This window comes from Orbicella faveolata, unplaced genomic scaffold (genome assembly GCF_042242905.1).
Source record: "Orbicella faveolata isolate gen_17 unplaced genomic scaffold, um_ofav_v1 contig_1, whole genome shotgun sequence".
Classification (NCBI taxonomy): domain Eukaryota; kingdom Metazoa; phylum Cnidaria; class Anthozoa; order Scleractinia; family Merulinidae; genus Orbicella; species Orbicella faveolata.
The window spans coordinates 29,686,926-29,708,844 of record NW_028301536.1 but is presented as its reverse complement, the minus strand read 5'-3'; the positions used below and the strand labels follow the sequence as shown (position 1 = coordinate 29,708,844).

The 21,919-nt window shown below is 37.9% G+C and overlaps 2 protein-coding genes across 2 annotated transcripts; one reads left to right on the top strand and one right to left on the bottom strand.

The window, feature by feature from the left end:
• Nucleotides 1-2,999: 2,999 nt before the first annotated feature.
• Nucleotides 3,000-7,432, bottom strand: LOC110052840 (single-stranded DNA-binding protein, mitochondrial-like). Its single transcript, XM_020759030.2, has 6 exons — nucleotides 7,333-7,432; nucleotides 7,180-7,234; nucleotides 6,387-6,503; nucleotides 5,406-5,496; nucleotides 4,951-5,039; nucleotides 3,000-3,952 (listed from the first exon to the last, which is right to left on the bottom strand). Exons 1-6 carry the CDS (start codon nucleotides 7,357-7,359, stop codon nucleotides 3,897-3,899), a joined length of 435 nt encoding a protein of 144 aa, XP_020614689.1. The 5' UTR covers nucleotides 7,360-7,432; the 3' UTR covers nucleotides 3,000-3,896.
• A 207-nt stretch (nucleotides 7,433-7,639) lies between these two features.
• LOC110052839 (sperm-tail PG-rich repeat-containing protein 2-like) lies at nucleotides 7,640-21,311 on the top strand. Its single transcript, XM_020759029.2, has 18 exons — nucleotides 7,640-7,848; nucleotides 8,554-8,699; nucleotides 9,807-9,953; nucleotides 10,898-11,065; nucleotides 11,361-11,436; nucleotides 12,516-12,586; nucleotides 12,792-12,830; nucleotides 15,506-15,550; nucleotides 15,999-16,109; nucleotides 16,530-16,609; nucleotides 16,810-16,889; nucleotides 17,117-17,171; nucleotides 17,728-17,813; nucleotides 18,834-18,943; nucleotides 19,142-19,196; nucleotides 19,652-19,774; nucleotides 20,218-20,330; nucleotides 20,863-21,311. The coding sequence occupies exons 1-18, from the start codon at nucleotides 7,743-7,745 to the stop codon at nucleotides 20,995-20,997; spliced, it is 1,746 nt and encodes a 581-aa protein (XP_020614688.1). The 5' UTR covers nucleotides 7,640-7,742; the 3' UTR covers nucleotides 20,998-21,311.
• Nucleotides 21,312-21,919: the final 608 nt, after the last annotated feature.

Sequence of the window (21,919 nt, the reverse complement as noted above, 5' to 3'; positions counted from 1 at the left end):
TGAAAAGAGCACCTGGAGAATCAGGCTTCAGAGGGTTTGTGGGAAAAAAATTATAATGTAAGTTTGCTAGAAGCGACAAATCCGGTGGGTTAATGAACATTAGATAAAACTCAAGTGGAAAAAAATTCACTGTTCATACATTCCCATGTGTCCAAGAAGCTGGACAAGCGGTACAGGAACACAGACAACACCCATAGCTTAGATTTTGCAGTTTGAGCTGATCATTCGATCACGCAAAATCAAGAGTGCTACCGGGGACCGAATTATGGCTCGATTTGGGAATTTTCAAGTTCCTTTATAGAAATGCTGGATGACAACTTCAGAGCTTTAAATTTAAACAGAAATTATCAGATATTTATACATTTTACCTGTGACTAATTCTCTTCGCCGGCTTCGACGTTTCAGGTTGCGAGATAAGTTAAATAGGTCCAAAGGAACCTTTTTATCACTCTTTTAACTTCTATTTGTTCTATTGTGATAAGTACAAAAAGAAAAGAAGCCAATGATCAAGTTGCGTAATCCCGTTGGGCTTCGACTTAAAAAAATCAATTAATGGCACTCACTCCAGCCAATATATTTACCAAATTCAAATCATAAGATAAATCAGCTGATTTTAAGACATTTAAACTTACTGACAAGGGTCTGAAAATATTGTCATGATAAAATTGATATGGTTGCTCACTTCATATTTTCATTGTTGGGCATTTCATTGATTGTTTTTCAATTTCTTTTTAGCGAACCTTTATTAAAGCCCAATGAAAACAATACAAAATATGAAAATTGCAATTTACAACACTTCTGAATAGTAATGAACAGTACAGGCCGGTTAGGTGCCTTTTACTCATTTTAAATACGAACCTAAATAACAAAAAGAAGCGTCCTCCTTACACACAAAAAAATGCATGGTAGTCTGTTCTGCCTATGAGCTGCGTGAAGGCCTCATGAGTGCGCTCGTCTCTGGATCGAGCGGTCCGCCGGGTTCGAGGCCTGGCCAGATACATTGTGTTGTGTTCTTGGGCAAGACACTTTACTGTCTCAGTGCCTCTCTCCACCCAGGAGTATAAATGGGTACCGGCAAATTTTAAGCTGGCATAATCCTGCGATGGACTAGCGTCCCATCCAGGGGGAGCAGAAATACTCCCAACCCTTTCATGCTACAGAAACCAGCATAAGCTCCGCCCTGGTGGGCCACTTGGCTCGTATGCAGATTTAACAGACTTACCTTTTGCCTTCCTAGGAGTAACAGAATTTCTAAAGCACGCACGAATTCGATTGCATTCTAAACTTCAGGGAGGGGGGCTATTATTTCATCGCCGATAGTTTGACTAAAAAAACACTTCACTTACAACCGAGCTGATCGTGTAATAGGTTGACTATAACATTGCTTTTGTTTTTGACTTTGTTCAGCCGATATTACAGCGGGAAAGTACGGGAGATAGAGAACTAATGCCGGACTGTCACAAGTTTTAAAATGAACAAAGAAATGCGTTTTGTTTGATATCAGAGGCTGAATAGTCGTTCAGAGATTCACATTGCAAGTATCTGAAAAGTCACAGTTTTTGTATCTAGAAAATAGATGAAAAACCATTGGACCAGGTGATGTAGCAGAGATTAGCACAGATGAATAATAATACGCCGCCCTGACCCGAAACGAGTGGAACACATTTAACATCAAGATGGTATTTACAATAAGTAAATAATACATAAAGAGTTCATAAATTTGAATCTGGTACCATTTTCTTCTTTCTCCTCTTCTCCTTCTTCTTCTTCTGATATCCACTAGCTATTTTCTCATTTGCCTTCTTGCAGGTTTGACGAATTAGCTGTCTGCAATGTGGTAGTTTTCTACTTTTAATTGCCACTGGTCGAGCACTTTACCACATTTCAGCGCGCTTTTGCATGTTAGGTGTTCCCTCAGTGAGCCCAGTGAGTTCACCATAAAGTAAGGTACACAAGAGATACATAATTTCACAGAGTTTCTGATGAGCTGAACTAAGATCAGTAATCGATATATTGATCTCGCTTGTTTTCAGTTTTAAATTTTCAAATAATAGTATTCTCTAATGTATTTCTTTAGTCTGTTAATTTGATGTATCCCGCCAAAACAGTAACATCACTAATGCTATCTTCCCTATCTTCCCAACAAAGCCATTTCTTCAGTAATTTCTTTTGACCTTGTATCTTCACTTTACTGACAAAAAATAGTTTAGACTCACACTTAGGACTTTGCAAAAAAAATTATTTGGCATCAAATTCCCAGCACGTACTGTAATCTACGCCATGTCCGCCCTACTTTTAAAATGGGGCGAGGGTCACTATAAACTATTTTGCTGAGTACACGCGAGGCGCACGTGAAAATTCGTTGTAGGGGACGACTACATAACAAACGATAACAGGGGCAAAGTGTATTTTCAAGAGATAAGTTGAGGAAACCAATAGGTTATCTAAGCGGTCAGACTCAATCGGACACGTACGGTGAAACACGATTAGATAGACCTCGCACGTCCCACTCTTGTTTACATGTAAGCTCGTATTGACTTCTTACAAAGAGAACGAAAACGAATATAAAAAGGTAGTCAAGTCGTACAGCCGCCAGAAAGATGAGTGCTGAGAAGTGGCTTTGAACTGCGCCTGTTCAAACTGGGGAGCACTGCCAACGATGCGCCGGGTCTGCCCACAGAAACATTAGACGACACGTTTTACCGACTGTGTTGTTGCAAAAACAGACAAAAAAAACCGTTAAACCGTAAAGCCTAACATAGAAAGCCAAAGCACTTCACACTGTTGATCATATTTCATATTAACCCCGATTTAGCAAATCAGCGAAACTAAACGAATACACCTTTATCTGTGACATCATAATGGAATTACTTAGTCACCGCCCCTATGGCGTCTCCATTCCCTGCCTAAGTTAACAAAAGGCTATTCTTAGAGGAGGGCAACAAAGAAGCTGCCAATTCAGCTGCTTTGTCCACCCCTCCGGACAATTCAATCAACACTTGTTATTTGCTCTTTAATAATTACTACAGAAACTAGAGCACAACTAGGAGCTAGACAACTGATATTAGTATTTCAATAGTCTGTGAAACTAACCAGAAGCTTGTGAGGTTATACACTGAATTGATCAACAGGTGTACACTGTACTATACCATCAAATAATTAGCTCAGACCAGTCTTGTAAGTCTTCTTCATTCATTATCTCTCAGTGATAAATCATTTCACTCCCAAATAAACATACATAAAACAATTGAATTATGCTGTATATATCAAATTTAAATAAGTTCCCAAGAAATGTATAACACAGTAAACCAACGAGCAGTTTCAAATACTTTCAACCCCTAAAGCCAACAGGTAGTTTTTCCCCAGAATTTCAATACAAACTGGAAGCTCATGAAGACCAACTTGTTTAGTTCTTTGTATGCAATGCGAGCCTATGATCTAAACTTTCAGAAATATTATCAAAATCTCCCAGCTAGTATGAAAAGTATGGAGGTTGGTTATGAGAATCAGAATGTTGCCACAGAGCTTTAAGAAACAAACAATGTTTTACTAACACCTAACAAAAATACATCTTTTCTGTTACCATCAAGCATACATTAGCAGCCATATGCAGAAACTGACAAAGCTTTGCTACCTTTGGTATGCCCTGCAGTATAAAGATATCACCAACCGCATTTTTCTTAATCTGGCATGTATCGCTAATCAGGAATGGGGGTTCTCATATCTTTTTGTATGCCAACCAAGTTTTAAGAGCTTGGGAGTAAGGAATTCTGAAAACCACTATCGATTAAAAAGCAGTTGGTTTTTAATGTTCTATACCTCAGTTTTTGGTTACAGCTTATCATAACTACATTACTGTATTTACAGTAATATTTTAATATTTATTGGTAGTAAGTCTAGTAGCCAGTTTCCTCCTCCATTGATACAGGTTGGGAGAGAATAATAACACTATCTGCAAAAAGACAACAGAAATATATTATACCTTTAGGGTGGAGTTTCAGAAAATACCAAATTCCCCCAAGCCCCCTTTACAGAAGGTTGTTTACCTTCCCCCACAGTTGGCATTACATATTGTGCCATTTTTACATTGCATGCTTCTATCATCAAGAACTCTGGACAGGGGTCAATGATGCCTTTTTGGTATTATAAAAGACAAATCAATTGACATCAGTTTTTCATGTGTCTGTCCTATAATCCACAATGAATTTTGGGCATCCACTAAGCTATCACCTTGTGGATCCCCAGCTACTTTGACATTATAACGACGAAATTCCTGATCAATAACAGGACACATTAAAAACTGACCTCAATTTGTTAATTTGCACATACATGTAAGTTAGGTGCTTTTACCAGTTAAATATTAAGGTTAAGGTTTGAAAACCACAGTTTGGAATGGGAAACAAATTGCCATGTAAAATTGTTATTATTTTATGGCAGATGTTTGCATTCACTGGTTTGATGGGAGTTTTGATGGTCTGATAGTTAGCATGTTGGCCTTTGGATTCAGTGGTCTCTGTTAAACTTTACTCTAACAGTACCTCTCTCCACTAAGAGTATTAATGGATACTGTAACAAGTATGCTTACATGAAGTACTAGTCTAGTTCCTGCCTTGCGGGTCACACAACAGAGCTTGTGTGGTCGGCCATGTTGTAGTTTTGTTGTGCTGCTTAGTGCAATAAATAAGTTTGTTTTGCAGATTCTGTTGTCTATCTGCCTGTCATTACAGATACCTGTCAAATGTTTATGAAACCTGAAATAACACTTGTGGTGATAATACTAGCTATGTGTAAGACTTGCGATCTCTTCATGGTACAGAAATCTCAATACTATCCAGCTATGTCACTTAGGCTTGAGCACAGAATAAAGCATCATCATTTTGAAATGAACAGCAGTACTGCTGTGATGAGACAAAACTTAATAATTTTGTAGATGTGTTAAAAGATTCTTACCAGGAATGATACTTGTGCTAAACCTTTTGATACCTTCCTGGTCAACATAGTTGCTATAGTCTATATGCCCTTGAATAAAGAGTCGTGTTCTACAGGGAAAAAACAAGATTCAAGTAAAACAATATATGTTATCAAATCCTCCAGTGCAGTGTGGGGATAAATGTGTAGCTACTAGGGAAACTTATTGAAGAAGAAATATCTTAAGCAACCTAATTTTCCTCTGAGAATCCAAACTTAATACATATTATCCCCAGTCTGCGAATGAAACATCTGGTGTGTGACTGTTTGAAAATCAGGCATTGAACAGTACTTGCATGTGGTACCTTAATTAATTTTACGATGTACAATGTGATTCTGACTGGTGAATGCACCCGTAGGTGAGACAATTTAAGTTTTATAATTTAATATTAGCACACAGTTTGAGTTACAAATCTTTAAAATCTGAACAGGCTTACCCTTTCCTGACATACGAGTTCACTGTATCTTGTAACCAAGGTTTGAAAACTGCCACATTGTGCCACTGTGTCTTGCTTTCTAATCTATTTTCTGAAAAAGGAAATCAGGGAAAGTTCATTTCAGTCTAGCTACCTTCCATAATGACGACAAACTACCATTTGAAAATTATATACAAGACAAAACAGCCCCTCAGAGATAAGCAGTGACTCACTGCATAAGGAAACTTGGCAAAAAAATGTTTGGTGCACTCACATGTATACAGGCCCTGTAACAAGATCTACAAATAAACAAAAGCCTACCTCAAGGAATAAGCATTTTGACATGACACCTTTTGAGCTTGGTTTGGTTGTAAAAATGTGAAAAATTATGCAATTTGAATGATGAAATTGGGATATATTATGTGACGGACTGGTGTCTGACAAATCTAGACTCTTTGACAACCAGAAAAACAAACCCTCTTTGGTATGAAGGATAAATTAGAAACCACCATAATATATTGATGTTTTCTCACCAGTATATCAAGGATTATATAGCTAAGTTGGTTCTAGATCAACAAGGCAGTGTCACAGAGGTCACGGGTTTGAATCCCATTGTGGTCTTATGCTTTTTTTTATTCTTTAGACTAATAAAGCAATAGACCATTTTACAGTTGTCTGCTCAGTGACCTGGCCTTTGTATGGCAGCGAGGCTAGAGTTGACCTTGTTTTGATACAGACCTCACTGATTTTTTTGTCATGTAAATGCACCTAGTTAGCATCAGAACAACTTGTTTTACACAACAAAAGCAGTGAGGTCTGTATCAAAACAAGGTCAACTCTAGCCTCGCTGCCATACAAAGGCCAGGTCACTGAGCAGATAACTGTAAAATGGTCTATTGCTTACAAAACTAGTTATAGACTTAAAGGGTCATTTTATTCACTAACAAATTACATGCAACTTTCTTGTAGTTTTCCATTGTTTTTTTTGTAGTTTTCCCTTACCTTCTCTTGATTGGTAATACTGTGTTGTCGCTAGGCTGAACTTGGTTGGCTGGTGGTCAGTGCTCCCTTTGAGAGGATCACTCCCAGAATAACCAATTAACTGCACGCTATTGAGACCTACGAGCAGACAATCAACAGTTGACATTCATTTCAATATTGCTTAAAGGCATTCTGAACTTAAAATTCAGTGAGTTTGACCAGTATATTTCAGGTAGTTCATGGTAGTCGTGTTTGTGGGGGGGAGGGGGGGGGGGGAAGGCTCTCATACATAAGTGATAAGAGTGTCTACTGCTAAGGGTAGGGTTTTCAAGTAGTTTAGGCTGGAATGGGGTACAGAAAGAAGACATTTTGCTCTGTAATGGAATATTGTCTACTGGGAAACTGAACGGTTGTATGAATCATTCAGTCCACAATGAAATTAACAGTTAGCATAATTTGAAGGAACCTTACTTTCAGTAAATGAAAATGCAAAGCATTGAAGTAACTTTGCCAGCAAATGACTGTGATAGTTATAGGCTTTATGGAAAATAGCAAGTCCAAGATAAAGTTGGGATTTTTGGTGTCTAGCCTAGAATAGGGTTGAACTCCAAGGAAGTTAATCAACCCAATATATAATAAGCCTGTAGTTGCTGAGTTTCTTAGACTTTTACACAACTGATGTTCAACATCCAGGTTCAGGTCAGGTTGTTGGCTCTTCCTCTGTTTGCGCAGCAAAAATAGTCAATGCTTTCAGAAAATAGCAGTAGCCTAGGGTTAAAGAATAGACAGTGCTACAGAAATTTTGTCAACATACACTTTCCACTCCTCCGAGGTATTTCTGCTTCACATCTCGTGGCGATCCGCTTGAGCTGACAAAAACAAGTAAGCATGAGTTACCACAATGCAGAATTTCACCGGGCCAGACAAAACAAATGAATACACGAAAGTTGAAAATGTCCTTAGGTACCTGAAGAAGACACTGTCGACGAAACATGCTTGCTGCTGAACAAAATCAATCGCTTCGTAACCTCGCCTGACTTACTTTCCCGCGCATCAATCTTAACATTTTTCACAAATCGTTTATCAGGGGGGTTTTATTAGAGAGACGTTCGTGTTTTCCCTTTTGTTGGATTTAAAGTTTTATCAAGCAAAAATAGGTCACTAGGTCTTTCTCGGTAAATTTTTGGCAGCAATAGTATTAACACTTCATCTCCACCCACCCTAGCCCCAAAGGGAAAAAATTATATTAGGTACCAGTCTACCGAACCACAGAGAAGAGGTGTTTCCATAACAACAACATGCACCCCGCCATGTTTTTGTGAAGGAACTGAAGAGAAGAAGGTTTAGAACAGAACGCAAGTATTTTGGCCCCTGAAAATGTATGATCGAGCCCCAAGAACACTAACTAGACCTGCGGACAGTACAGGACACAATGTTGGACCTGGATCATACGAAGCTCCGGAGTATATCCATTCAAAATACGGTATGAGTTCCTACACTTCTCAACCCTGCTAAACCATCAGCTGGTTTAATCTACAATAATTGCAAGTTTTCTTTCCTTGTCGTGTGATATGCGCATCTAGCAGTGGAAAAACCTCATAATATTAGGTGGTTCAAAAGGAAGAAAGAAATTTCATTGATAAGTGCGATTACTGAGACAATTGTAGCGTTGAATAAAATTCATGAACAGCTGTAGCTTCAGTAAAATCTTACATGTAACTTAACTTCCTCAAGGAAAGAACACGTTTAGTATGGCAGTATGATGGTTGTCTGTACTGTATGGACTCATGAGGCTGTTAAGCGAAACGTGTATATTAGATATGGCTGTCTTATTCTCCTAAGAACGAAGAAAGAACGCTTTCCTCACACTCTCAAATACATTGTTTATTATCTTTAGTAAAAGAACAACATGATTAGAAGCCCAGAGAACACAATTTGTCAGTTGATGCAGACAAACTTGTCTGTTGATGCAATGTTATACAGGCGAACTGCAAAACTGATGAAGACCAGTTGACGCATTGTATGCAATGTGCCTGCAAATTAAACTTTTTGTTCCATATTGTGAACCAAGTCTAAATATACCAACATGCCATGCAAAAACCATGCTGTGAGTTAGTTTGCAAGTTGTATCTTTACTTGAATATTTTCTATGGTCATTTTCTAATTTAATATTATTAATATTCTGTAGATGGCTATGCACCATTTTTATCCATGACAACACGTGAGACGTTCCTTGATGTTGGTGATAGTGTCATGGCAGCTCCAGGACCTGGTCAATACGATCCTGGTATAATGGGAGAGAGAGTAAAAGGAGGACACACATTGGCCAATAGAGTAAGTATAGTCGGAACGGAAAATCCTTCAGATGGTCTCTGAAATTTTTGATTCATCTCAAAATCTCACCGATCGTTTTTCACGAGTGACAATTTTGTCTCATTTTTCTGTGTTTTCTGAGTCTTGGAGACAGTCAAAATTTTTTTTCCGTTTTGAATGCGTTGTAATTTAAATTGTGGCTTCTTCTATGGCTGTTAAGTATGCTTTATGGTATCCCACAAGCAATATGTTTCAAATGGTATATTTTGGGTTGATAGTTACTGTTTTACAAGATATGTGGTTTTCCCCATTTGAGTGAAAGGGTTAGCTGTAAGTGCCCAGCTATCAAAGTCCAGAAATTACTGTCAGTAAAAGACTGTAAATAAAACCCCTATTAATCAGCCACCTCTGCAGTGTATTAAGCGGCCGCAGCCACCTTTTGGTCATCTCAATGAGGTTTTTCCAATTGTCTTTACCATTCTTACTACGATTATCAGTTGAGTAAGGCGGGACGAAAGTTTGGTCACCAAGTTTTAACGTAAAAATCATGCTGTTGTCACGAGCAACTGGCTCCATATCCATTGGCAACTTGTCGACCTTTGACGTCATTGGCTGCAAAGCGCACGAAATTGTAGGCGACACGACAGGCGACCAACGGCTGTTGATATTGTTACCAACGGAAACAAGGTAAGTTGCCCGTGACAACACCATAATTTTAAGGCCAAAACTTCGTAACCAAACTTCCCTCGTGCCTTACTCAACTGATAATCATAGTAAATGGCCACCCAAAATTTAATACACGTATGTAGTTTAGCTTTGCTTTGGAAAAGGTGATGACAGATAAGAGTCCAAAATAGAAAGGGACGACTGATGAAAACATTCAAACACACATTTGTCATGATTGTCATGACAGGATTCTAGTATGTTCATAAAGAAATTAGCCTGATGAGTAAAAAATATTCAACCTATACCAACCCCTATTAAATGGCCACCCTCCATTTCTCCGAAAAAATTATGCAAGGGCCTATTTTGCCAGACTCCGGTTCTCACATGCTGGTAATTAGACAGTGCTTAATAGGGTTTAAACTCTATTCTTAATTTATTTTCTCAATAAATTTATTATTATAGGCTGCTAGATTTGATGGTAAAGAAATTCACACCCCAGGACCAGGGGCTTACAACTTGCAAAAACGTAGTGATTGGTTGAAAGAGAAGCATGCCCAGAAAGCACTTCCACCTGATTTACAAGTCGAGGAAGAAATGAAAGATGGATCAGTAAGTTGCGCAGAGCCACAAATAGACAGACACCAGCTAACTACATGTACATGTATCTGAACATATTTTATTGAACAATATTTTTTTTTAAATTTAAAATGTGTTAAGACATGAAAGACGTACTTCAGGTGATAATTTGTTCCAAAATGGCAAACGGTTATTGAGGTGTCCAATCATGCCAACTTGTAATAGACAACATTCAACAACAACAAAGTTTATTTATACCAAAAAGGAAATAAAGAAGAATACATTAATTTTGAAGCTTACAAATGTGGTATGGCTACCTATAACAATCATACGGCTCAAAAAATCAAGGAGTTATCTATAGGATACAATAATTAATAAAATTACGGTCATGTGTAGTAAGTATAAAGCAAATTAAGTAACTTAATAAATAGAGATATAAACATATACAACAAATCTAAAAGCTAATATTACAACAAGGCAAGAAAAAAATTAATTACAAGAAGTAATGATATTTGCAACTGCACCAAGAATAGAGAGACAAGTAATATTAAAGCTAGGTATGTTCTTGAGAATGTCACTAAGGCATCTTATCTCTGTCAAAAAGGGCCTCTAAAATCTGATCACTGAAAAGAAAAGGTTGTTTCTTTCCTTTATAGTGAGGATTTTTGAACCATGAACACTTGACACTTTTTTGTGTATAATTTTTGGTAATTATCCATTAAGGACTCCTTGGATATTAACAAAACTTTTAGTAGAACTTTTATTCTATAAAACACTAGCTCTACTATTTAAATGAAAAGCCCTCAAGGGATAATCACCAATTTAAAAAAATGTACAAAAATGTTATGTGTACAAATGTATATGGTTTGATCAGTGTCATCACTGTACATAAGTATGTAACTATATTACTATACATGAACTGAATTTGGTGTAATATTTAGTTGAAAACCTGATAATACATTTGTCTGTGTCTGTAGATATACAAGACAAGTCGTATCACATTTCAGAGGAAGGCTGATCCTCCTTCCATTCCTTCACCTGGTAAAGCATACGGATATGAAGAAGGACCAGATGGGACTCTCAGGCCACAGGATATACCAAATCGAGACAGCACCATGGGACCTGCATATTACAGTGTTAATCATGTGAGCATGATCTTGCAAGTGTAGTAAAGATACATGTAAATGTGGTCATTACGTATAATACACCAATTACCATCTTATCTTAAGTATAAAATACAGCCAATCAGAATACAGGAAAGCTGTTGTAACAGTGTTGCACTCAAACTTCCCGTCATGCATTGCACTGCATTACTAGTACATGTATGTATTCAACAGGTTGTATCTTGTTAGATATTTGCATAAATTGGTGTAACTGGTCTGAAAATTACAAAGTTCCCGGGTGTCTAGACTAAAGTTCATTATCTGCTATATTGTCCAGAGGGATACCGCTACTGTTCAAAGGTATAAAGGAGTTCACTTCGGGAACAGAACATCAAAGAGAATGCAGTTTAAAGGTTAGAAAAGTTTTGAGCACATTATGTAGGGATAGCCAATTAACTTATGTAGGGACACTATACAGACCATTCCTTTTGAAGACTACTTGTTGTCTACCTGTAAAGTTGGTTTAGTTTGCATTTTTAGAATGTGGGTGAGCTAAAGCTCAATGAAGTTTCTCCATTAACAGTCAGCAATGTTCTCAATTTTATATTTTGTTTAGGCCAATTGACTTATTAAATAAACTTGTTTTTTTAAGTAGATTATCAACCCCACATTTTTAAAGTTGAAGTATCTAAGACCCACCTTAATCCTGATGTTTCTGAAATTTTCTTTAAATAAAATTAAAAAATAATATTTAATTGACCACTTCACAATGGGGATTGCAGGGCTAATGTCAACAAATTCATAATTAGATAATAATGAGAAATAAACAATAAATGGTTAAATAAAATATCCCAGCTAGCAGGAGGTAGACCAGTTAGCTATTTACAAAGTGTCATCATCATTTGCTGTAATGGAAAGCATGATGGCCCAAGTTTTGCTGAACTGTGGATTGAGTGCAGGTTTGATCATTGCATTGTGTTCAATTCTTGGGCAAAACACTTCACTCTCACAGTATTCAGAGTTCCAACTAGTTTTGATATTTAAGGGTTGTTGGGACCCCCAGTTCCAAAGAGTTTGGCATTCTTTTTGCTTTTCAGGAGTCCTTTGCCTATTTACTAAATTTTGGGAACTTTTCTCCTACATCCCAAGGACACGTTTTTCAAAAAAACTGTGCGTTCTTTTAATTTTTTTGTGTGTATAAGATACACACCTGTGTGTTAAGGGGAACTCTGAGTACCTCCCTCCACCCAGGTGTATAAAAATCATGATATATGTGTATTTTTCTAATGCTGGGGTAACCCTACAACAGACTAGCATCCCATCCAGGGGGAGTATAAATATTTCTAGTTGCTTCATGCTACAGAAACCTGAGATATGTACCTGCCTAATGTACCCCTAGGCTCGATCACAGACTTTGTCTGCCATTTTCTGTAATAATTGACCTTACCCAGTTAGGTAAAAAAAAAAAAATGCCCTTCTACTTCTCTTTAAGGGAGTGGTGGACCAGGTCCTGGACAGTATGATCCATTCAAGGAGCCTGGAGTCAGAGTACCAATTGATTTGGTAATATATGACATTGTTACTTGTGTCAACACTCCCTGCCCCACCCTTCTGCCATCCATATGCCCACCTGCATGATTTAGTAATACAGTTATATGCTGCTGGCCACCTTTTGTCATGAGTGGTCACTAGCAGATCTTCATAATTGTTGGCATTGATTTAGTAATAGATTGTTTTCTTTTAATGACCTTGTTTTTCAAATTGTTAGGTAATTGAAGAAAACAGGAAACAACCCTTTGAATCAAAGGTATTGATATTTTAATTTTTTTGTCAGCATAAATAATTATAGCCAAGAAAATCTACTCACACCTCTTCTAGATCATTGATTATAACCCTTTTAATCCAAAAATGAAAAAAAGTTCATATTTTCCTTTGCACTTTCACTGTACATACTGTAACCTTTTGTATAATTGATGATCGAGGGAAACACTCAGTATACCAAGAGAATTATTACACCTTTTGCTGTTCATTTACAGAAAAGAAACGTTCATTTGTGTCCAAATTTCTTTCTTTATGGTCAATAAACTCTCATTAACACCAATATGACCTTCATTTGCGCGTAAGGAACGTTCAAGAATAACATTTACATATGCATTAACATTCAAAATCATCAAAAGAAAAACAATACCTTCATTTGACATTCATTGACTGTAAAGGTATTTTCATTTTGGTCGAAAAAAAATTCGTTGTCGCGAAACGACAATCATTTACACTTTAGGACAATCAGTTTTCAACTAAAGACTTTCAATAACACAATTTGCATGAGAACTCACAGTCAATTGCATTATTATGCAACCATATCCATGAAGGTAACAATCTTTAGTGCGGTAAGACAAACATTACCATGTTTTCACCAAATGTTAAGAGAAAACAATCGCTCATTCACGCAGTTCTTTTGAACAGAGATATCTCGCCCAATTTTCCTCGAAATTTTGATTATAGAACAAGGGACCATATGTACTTTTTTTAAAACATATTGTCACAATCCTCCCCTTCCAGATATATGTAAATTCGGCCACTTATGAAACTTTTTGCGTACAACTCAGAGGGCGCACTACATGTACAGTATACGTGTGTCATAGTGACAGTTAGATTTCTCCAGAAATGCCACGAAGAAATAGAATCCCATTTGAACACCGCGAAAGGATAGTCAGGGCCTTTGAAGATGTCAAAAGAGATGAAGCAAGACGCCAGGGAATTGCTCTGTGAAATTATTGCATGCAGCTGTTGCAGCAAGCTCTACAACGAAATATTGGTACCATTACGGCAGCTAAATGTGGACAGTGGTTTCATATCATGCAAACATATTTGCCACGATGCCTCAATAGTGAGGCAATTGAAGGATAAATCGTTCAGCAAATTTGATATTCTATCTTTCAAAAATAAATGTTATTATGGCTGTAATGTTTGTCTCGCCGCATTAAAGATTGTTACCTTCATGGATATGGTTGCCTAATAATGCAACTGAATGTTAGTTCTCATGCAAATTCGGCAGGTTTCTTTCACAGGTCACAGGTCACAGGTCACAGGTCATAGGTCACAGGTCACAGGTCACCAAAAATATGCCAAAACGTCATAAAACAGATGCATACAAGTGCGTCCCTTGTGCAACTATAAGAGCTCTTTCTTGAAGAAAAAAAGCGCATAGGAAATCAGTTGTAGCACTGAAATAAAAAAAAAATTGATCCAAAGAAAGCCAAGACTTATAACTGTTGAAAACATAAATTGTTTTTAGCCTTTCAATATAATATGAAAATGAAAGAGGCTTACACTGATCCGTGAATTATGCATTTACTTACGCGTGATTTGTGAACCAATGACTTGCGGGAATAATTGTTCACTTTTTTTGGAGATTTTAGTGTCATTAAAGCTCATAAACCACAGCAAACTAGATGTAAAAACTGTCCATTCCACGCGACTGAGAACTAACCACAGCAACAGTGAACCAGGAGGACCTAGAATCTAGTCTGTCACGATGTGTCACGCATGCACATGGCATTTCGATGCATCAAAATGGAGGGTTCTGTATGTTTTGCAAAACCGGGATAGAATTTGTATTTTTATGTAACACATGATTTAGCCTTTGCATTTTTACGTGAAAAGTGAGTTTTTCTGTTAACGTGAAGCTGCTTTCGAATTTTTTGTGATGCGTGAAAAGGCCGATTACTTATGCATGAAATTGTTTTCAGAGTAGGTATAGGGGACCCTCTTGTTCCTGTATAGTACATACTTGTTGTAAAGATTTAAAAAAATAAATAGAAATAAAACAGTTCAATTTGCTATCATAATGAATTATCTTATTACGATAAAATATATTAACACTATATGTTTGAAAGCTATATTTCAACCCATTTCGTACATATACCACCCCTAGAAATTTTTTCATTAAAATTATAGAGTAAAACATTTTTAGTTAGGGTTTGTTGCATGGAAACATTGATAAACCTCTCGGGAATCTCAGTAATTGTTACATCGTGAAATTTACTGAGTGTTTTGATTGTGACCTGTGACCTGTGACCTGTGACCTGTGACCTGTGACCTGTGACCTGTGACCTGTAAAAGAAACCTGCCGATGCAAATTGTGTTATTGAAAGTCTTTTGTTGAAAACTGAATGTCGTAAAGTGTAAATGATTGTCGTTTTGCGACAACGAATTTTTTTTCAACCAAAATGAAAATGCCTTTACAGTCAATGAATGTCGAATGAAGGTATTGTTTTTCTTTTGATGATTTTGAATGTTAATGCATATGTAAATGTTATTCTTGAACGTTCCTTACGCGCAAATGAAGGTCATATTGGTGTTAAAGAGTTTATTGACCATAAAGAAAGAAATTTGGACACAAATGAATGTTTATTTTCTGTAAATGAACAGCAAAAGGTGTATTTGTTTTTAATACAACTTTAATATGTTTCTTTCCTCCAGCTCCCCCGTTATCATGAGGCTATAGTGGTACATGAAGAGAAAAAGGTATGTAAAAATTATACTGTGGGATCCTGCTACAAGTTTAATGAATAGTGTGGCTTTTTATTTTCATATGTAATTTGTCAACAATCAGTGGATTAGCACCTGCCCAGTGTTTGGGAGATCATGGGTTTGATTCCTGTCTGGGACTCAGATTTCTTTTTTGTCCCATGCTCGTGTCATGTTGATCAATTCACCTTTCACATGTCATTTCCGAGCTTTTTTTTTTTTTTTTTTAATTTCACCATCTTTGTTTGCTTATCAATCATATAACTGACTGATTATAACCTACTGATTATAGTTACCAAGAGAGTTAAGTTCATATAGCTGCTGCAGCAGGATGAATTGTGGTATATCCATATTAAAAATGAGAGTTATTTATTGCAGTTATTTTGCTGCTTCTGTGTTTTAAAAGTCCAGTAGAAACTCATTTCTCACTCTCCTTCACCTGCAGGCTGTGCCGGGGCCAGGAAAGTATGAGATTAAAAGCCAGTTTTCAACCAAACCTCCACCTGTCAATCAAGAGGAGCCGATCATTCACCCTCCATTTGGTACTCAGTCCAGGGTAAGACACTCGAACACTCTTAGAACATGTGTACATGTACATTACATGTAGCTGGAGCTTACTGAATGCAAGCAAACTGTGGTGGACTACAACCTTGTACTTGAGTTGGGAACAAAAGTCATCGATGTTAATCATAAGTGATGCCATTCTTTATCTTAAGGTTGTACAAAAGTTGATACTGTCCTAATTGTGCCCAGTCAGAGTTCTTCTTTGAAAACATAAAGGCAAATTGACAGGAATTCTTTCATCCTTCATTTTGGTTGGTTGGGAAATGTTGAGATTGCATGTTTCCTTATATTACACACTGTTCTTTATTTTGTGGGTAAATACTACCAACTATAGCCATGCACTACTTTTGAATGTATAAAACACAGGAAAAGAAACTCTTAATGTTAATTGCACTCTTGTTACTTCTTTCAGAGATTTGGTGACAGCAAGAAGGATTCACCTGCCCCAGGCACATACAATGATCCTCGAAACTCCTTAGAAATTCTTAAAAGGTATAAACTAGTTGTGTACAACTTAAGAAACAGCAGGTGTGAAAAATATAAACATTTTGATTAAAATAATACAGCTATTATATCTTTGATCTCAAAGTCATGTAAAATAAAAGGATTAATGTTGAAAGTAAAAGGAGACAAGTTCCTGTAATAGAGCATTTTCATTTTTAAACTAAAGGATTTTCCCGTTTAATTCATAGGACTACAGGGCTGAAAAGAAGTCCTTTTGGTCAGACATCTGTGCGATTTCAGGGAGAACATCATGTGAAAAGAACTCCTGGTGAGCCTTATATTAACACACTGTTCGCTGTTCACAAATAAAATTGTTCGCTGATACAAATAAAACCCTCAAGATGATAAACTATTTTGATCTGAAGCTCAAAAGATTTATGTTCTATTTTATTTTTACAATATTACGTGCAGTTTCAAGTTTGAGAAAACAAGCTAGTAACATATAACTTGTACCTTTAAAGTTTACTTTTTTAATTTTTTGCCCTCTGTTACCAGGACCAGGAACTTATTCTATTCCAGATATGACCTCAGATTTGATCAGAAAGGCTCAGTAAGTAGTTTTGGATCATTCAGAGTGTTGAACAGGATGACAAGCTTTTGCAGTTTAGTAGGCATTTAGGCTGAGATGAGATAGTACAGGTTTTCAGCTGCTTTTTGTTCAATTTAAGTGACAAAATTATAAGGTCAAATCTTGAGAGAGATGCATGTAAATCCTCTTACAACTAACTGGTTGTGGGAAAAGTAATATTTTGGAAAAACAGATCTGCATAGAGCACAGGCAATAAGAGATGGTATGCAGAACTCCGAAAGTACATTGTACGCCATCTAGCCAATCTGTATTGAATCTCAGATCCAGGTGTCAGACCTCCCTCACGAGTATAAGGGAAGTGAAAGTAAGTTGTCCAAAAAATCAAAAGAGTACAGTAACTGCATTATTTAACTCAAAAGACGATTTTAGCTAAACCTGTGCACCAGCTACACAGGGCTAAGCGAGGTGTACAATCCAGTTGACTTTTGAATGCCTTGTGCTAGTTCTGTTTGGAAACATAGGCTAAAGTTTCAACCTTTGATGTCTCCAAGGGGTCTGAATTATTGTTCTTTTGTAGTGTTGAGAGCACCCGGAAAGGTGCATTTGGTTCAACATCACAAAGAATAGCACCAATGATGAGGAGGCAGGAGGAACAAATGCCAGGTATGAGTATTGCTATAATTTAAGGGAAATTGTGTGGTTCCAGAAAATATCCATACCTCCACCAAGGATAGTTATTTGGTTTGTGTCCCCCCCCCCCCCTCCCCCTTAGCACTGGCTATCGAGTCCCTGCACCCCCTCAGAATTTCCAATGCCCATCCTTGGTGTGAGGATGGATATTTTCTTGCGACAAAATGTTCACTTTATTCTGGGGGGGGGGACACTCCCTTATATGGGTTATATAGGTATGTGCGGCCCCAAAGGGTAGAGTTTTTCAGCCGTTTTGGTCAGAAATAGGGTATGAATTTAGGCCATTTTGCTCTTAAATAGGGTATGGTTTAGCACACTAGTCTTGAATTGGGTATGTTTCCTAGAAGAAGCTATTTTTTCACCATTATCAATAAGACCGTCAACAAAAGCCCTTCATAACTTATGTTTAGGGCAACTGTGCCAGCCACAACGGTCGTAAATGGGGTATCGAATTTTTGGCCAGGTCTTAAATAGGGTAGCAAAAATCGTAGATTTTGGTCATAAATAGGGTTTTCAAGGATTTTGGGGAGTGAGCTGCACGCCCCCACCGAACTTTTCTGGGAGTACCCCCACGGGACTTGAGTGATCTCCTGAGTACACTTTAGCTCAAAGACTACAGTCAGTTGCAGTCCTGAACTACAGTCAAGTGGCTATGTAAGAATGACAACATGTTTCAGGTATGATTCACTTCAGGGAAATAGATTTCAGATATTAGTGACATTGTTTCATTGTTTCATGAAGGAAACAATTTATTTTCGTGCTCGTTCACCCAGCAGCTAAGGTTTGCGAAAGTGCTTCTCGCTTAGTCTGCAAGCTGTAGCATGTTCTAAACCCAGGAAAAATTTTGTGATTTTAGGCATCTTCACTCAGATTGGATGAAACACCTGGTACATGAGTTAGCAAACCAGTTAGTCTACCAAGTTTATATAGCAAGAGCACAACCTGGCTGTTAGTTGTTTCCCAATTTGATGCTGTAATTTTTCTCTGTTTAAGGTCCAGCCCACTACTTGACAAAAGAAAAACCAAAAAGTAAAGAAGACCAACCATCATCAACGTTTGTGTCAGCTACTGGCAGACTTCACACCCCGCAGGGGGTAGTGCTAGTAAGTGTTGCAGGCAGCTCATAGGCCCGGGTCTCAGTTGTGTCTGATTGGCTACGAGGTCAAATATATTTTGTCTCATTGTTGTTGCCGGTGAAATTCGACCTGAAGAAGCAGCTTTTAAACCAGAAGAATTTGCGGAATCCAAATAAAGGAATATGCACGTTGACTGGCATTTAATCTGTGTTTTTTGTTCATCAGGATAACCCTCCACCTGGCTCTTATGAAGTCAGTCATTCTTACGACTCCACACAAGGTACTTGCTCTTAAAAGTTGTTATCAATTAAAATTTTGCCCTTTTCTAATATATAAATTTAACCATTTCCTTAGTTTCCCCCGCTAAGTTTGCGTTAATCGTACTTTACAGAATGCACGAAAGCACCATGTTCCGTTGATTAAAAAATGCTTCAGAAACCTTCTTCTTACGCAGCTGGCGGGAAAAATTGCTTGATGTTTCGTTACCGAAAGTTGACTGAGCCTCCGTTATCAGGAGTTTGAAGGCACGTTTCCAGGAAACATGAAGTAACCGAAGCCATGAAAGCCACTCTGTTAGAGTGGCTTTGATGGCGGCAAGCTAAGGCACCTGTGCCGTGCTTGATTCATGGCACTTTGAAGTTTTGACAGAAGGCAACCAAAATTAGGACGTTTGTCAACCTTTTGAGCTTCGTAGGCATTGGACAAACAATAAAGTTCTTGTACCTCTTTCAACAGGTCGGGTTCTATATGGCTACGCTCAGCGGACAAACAAGAACGCCAAGAAAAAGGGCGCGTTTTTATCCTCCAGTAACAGATTCCACGGACACCGTCATGTGGTGTCAGAGGAGGGTGACCCAGGTTAGTGTTCTAAGTCGTCTCACTTCTTTTCAGCCTTTCGTTGTTTGTCTTTTTCTTGGTTTCTGATAGCCTCTCAGACACTGCATACTGCCAGATATTACAGGTTAATTTCCGCCGGCAACGTAGGCGAGGTTTCTGCTGAAGTCAATAACAGGCAGTATTTTTGTGTGGTTAATTTTTGTGGTGTTTCAACTTGGTGCCGGGATATTATATATGCTCCCTACAATACTGGGTTTAACTTGATCAGCTGAAATTATTACACTAGAGAAATCAATTTTGAACCATCAAAGCGTTCACCCTAAGGTGTTTTCTTTCTTTCAAGTACTAACAATGTTCCCCAACAAAGAAAGATTTCCTTGACGAGGGCCCTCTTCGAAAAACTGCATCTTCCAGCCTTTTGGAGTCTGGGATTGCTATAAGCTGATTTCCGTTCATTCTTCTAGGACCAGGACAATATGAACTAAAGGACGGATCAACACGAGGGGGCCTGATGACGACCAGACAACAAAGATTTAAACAGATCAAGAACGAAAACCCAGGACCAGGAAGTTATGAGGTAATCCCGGCATGTGTGACGGAAGGGTCGAGCAATCCTGTACTTATAGCTTAGAATAGATCCCTTTTCCAATAAACTGACCAAAATTGGTGAAACTAAAAATGTACAGACATGAAAGATAATCAGAAACTACTTGTCATGTGCGGTTTAAGGCGTGGTCGTATGATTGGTTTCGATTCTGTACCAAATCGGTCAACCACATCGTTTTTCTGCAAGTACACAGTAAGAACAAAATTTAAGTTAATCTTGCTGGTGTTTGTAGCTGCAAAGGCATCCGATGTTTTTTTTTGCCCTGCCGACAAAAGATGGGTATTTCAGAAATAAGCCAATTCTACAAAAAAGTGCCAGAAATCATGGCCTATTTACGTTTTTTGATTATGTGATGCAGTATTTGATAGCGGTCTTTTATTCATAAAACCAGATAACGCGACGTTACATCTCAAAGGGGGCAAAAATTCGAGAGAAACTGTTCTTTACAACTTGAATAATACCTTTGATACCAAAACTAATTCCGTTTGCTTGTGTTCCTCAGCTGAGTCCGTTACAGATGCACACTTCACTAAGAGGAACATTCAACGCCACCTTGAATAACCCAGCAGCCATGTCTTACGATGATGGTTCGGAGCGAAGATCACCATCAAAGCAAGCGTTCTTACTCGGAGTGTGACGTGAATACTGTAGCAGTCGCTCTGCTTAATTAGCAAGTTTTATATCGAATGAAATCATTGTGTATAGGAATATAGCCTTAGTAGGGAAAATTTCGATTTTTTTTTTCTGAGATTAGGGACATGCTTAATATGTATATACGTACAGCTTGGAGTTTTGCGCTTTGGTGTAAATATTTTCAAGGTTTAATGACCATAAGGGATCAGTAGGGGCGGGAACACATAATATTTATCAAAAAAAAAAAAAAAATTGATGCAAAATCAACAGTACAGTTGCTTCTTTTAAAATAAAGACGACAGCAAAGATCAACGAAAATTTTCCCCGCACATATGATTGATTCTTAAATATTTGAAACTTGTGGAAATAACTGTCTTTAGAACCGCAAGATGCCGCAACGACAGCCAAAAAATGCACTTGAAAGGAAAATGTGAGCACCGCCCTTGGGCCTGTCCATATAGTACTGTATTTAGCTATAGGCCGAGACTACTTAGCCTTCCTGCGCGTGCATTTTGTTGTCTCGTCACGCACTTCTCCTGAGGAGCCCTATACACCACAAGAGAGCTTTCACATTTTAATCTGTGGCTGAAATTGAATACTACCTTATAAGCACGATTCGAATAATCCACCCGCCACACTGACTGTAACGGACCACACGCGTTAGTTGATGACAGGATTCGGTCACAGTTCAATGCGAATTTTCCGTTCAGCAAAGCTGGGGTCCTTTCGATGGTCGCTCCTATTTTTACCCCCGTATGAATAATTAGAAAAAAAATTCCTTCACACTGCTGCCGAAACTCAGGTCCTATATTTACCCCTTGAGCTGAGATGAAATAGAGTTCAATAGACTCGTGTCGTCTATGGTCCAACAGTTTTAAACCAGTGCCTTGCCATTTGTCAGCAGGTAGCCGTCATAGCTGCCCCCC

Bases quoted from the DNA above. Each gene is read 5' to 3' on its own strand.
- LOC110052840 (XM_020759030.2), bottom strand. From the start codon at position 7,359: ATGTTTCGTCGACAGTGTCTTCTTCAG. The intron at 7,235-7,332 runs GTACCTAAGGAC...TGTTTTTGTCAG, and splicing joins GTCGACAGTGTCTTCTTCAG to CTCAAGCGGATCGCCACGAG. The intron at 5,040-5,405 runs GTAAGCCTGTTC...TTTTCCCTGTAG, and splicing joins AACTCGTATGTCAGGAAAGG to AACACGACTCTTTATTCAAG.
- LOC110052839 (XM_020759029.2), top strand. From the start codon at position 7,743: ATGTATGATCGAGCCCCAAGAACACTAACTAGACCTGCGGACAGTACA. The intron at 17,814-18,833 runs GTATGAGTATTG...TCTCTGTTTAAG, and splicing joins GCAGGAGGAACAAATGCCAG to GTCCAGCCCACTACTTGACA. The intron at 19,775-20,217 runs GTTAGTGTTCTA...TCATTCTTCTAG, and splicing joins GTCAGAGGAGGGTGACCCAG to GACCAGGACAATATGAACTA.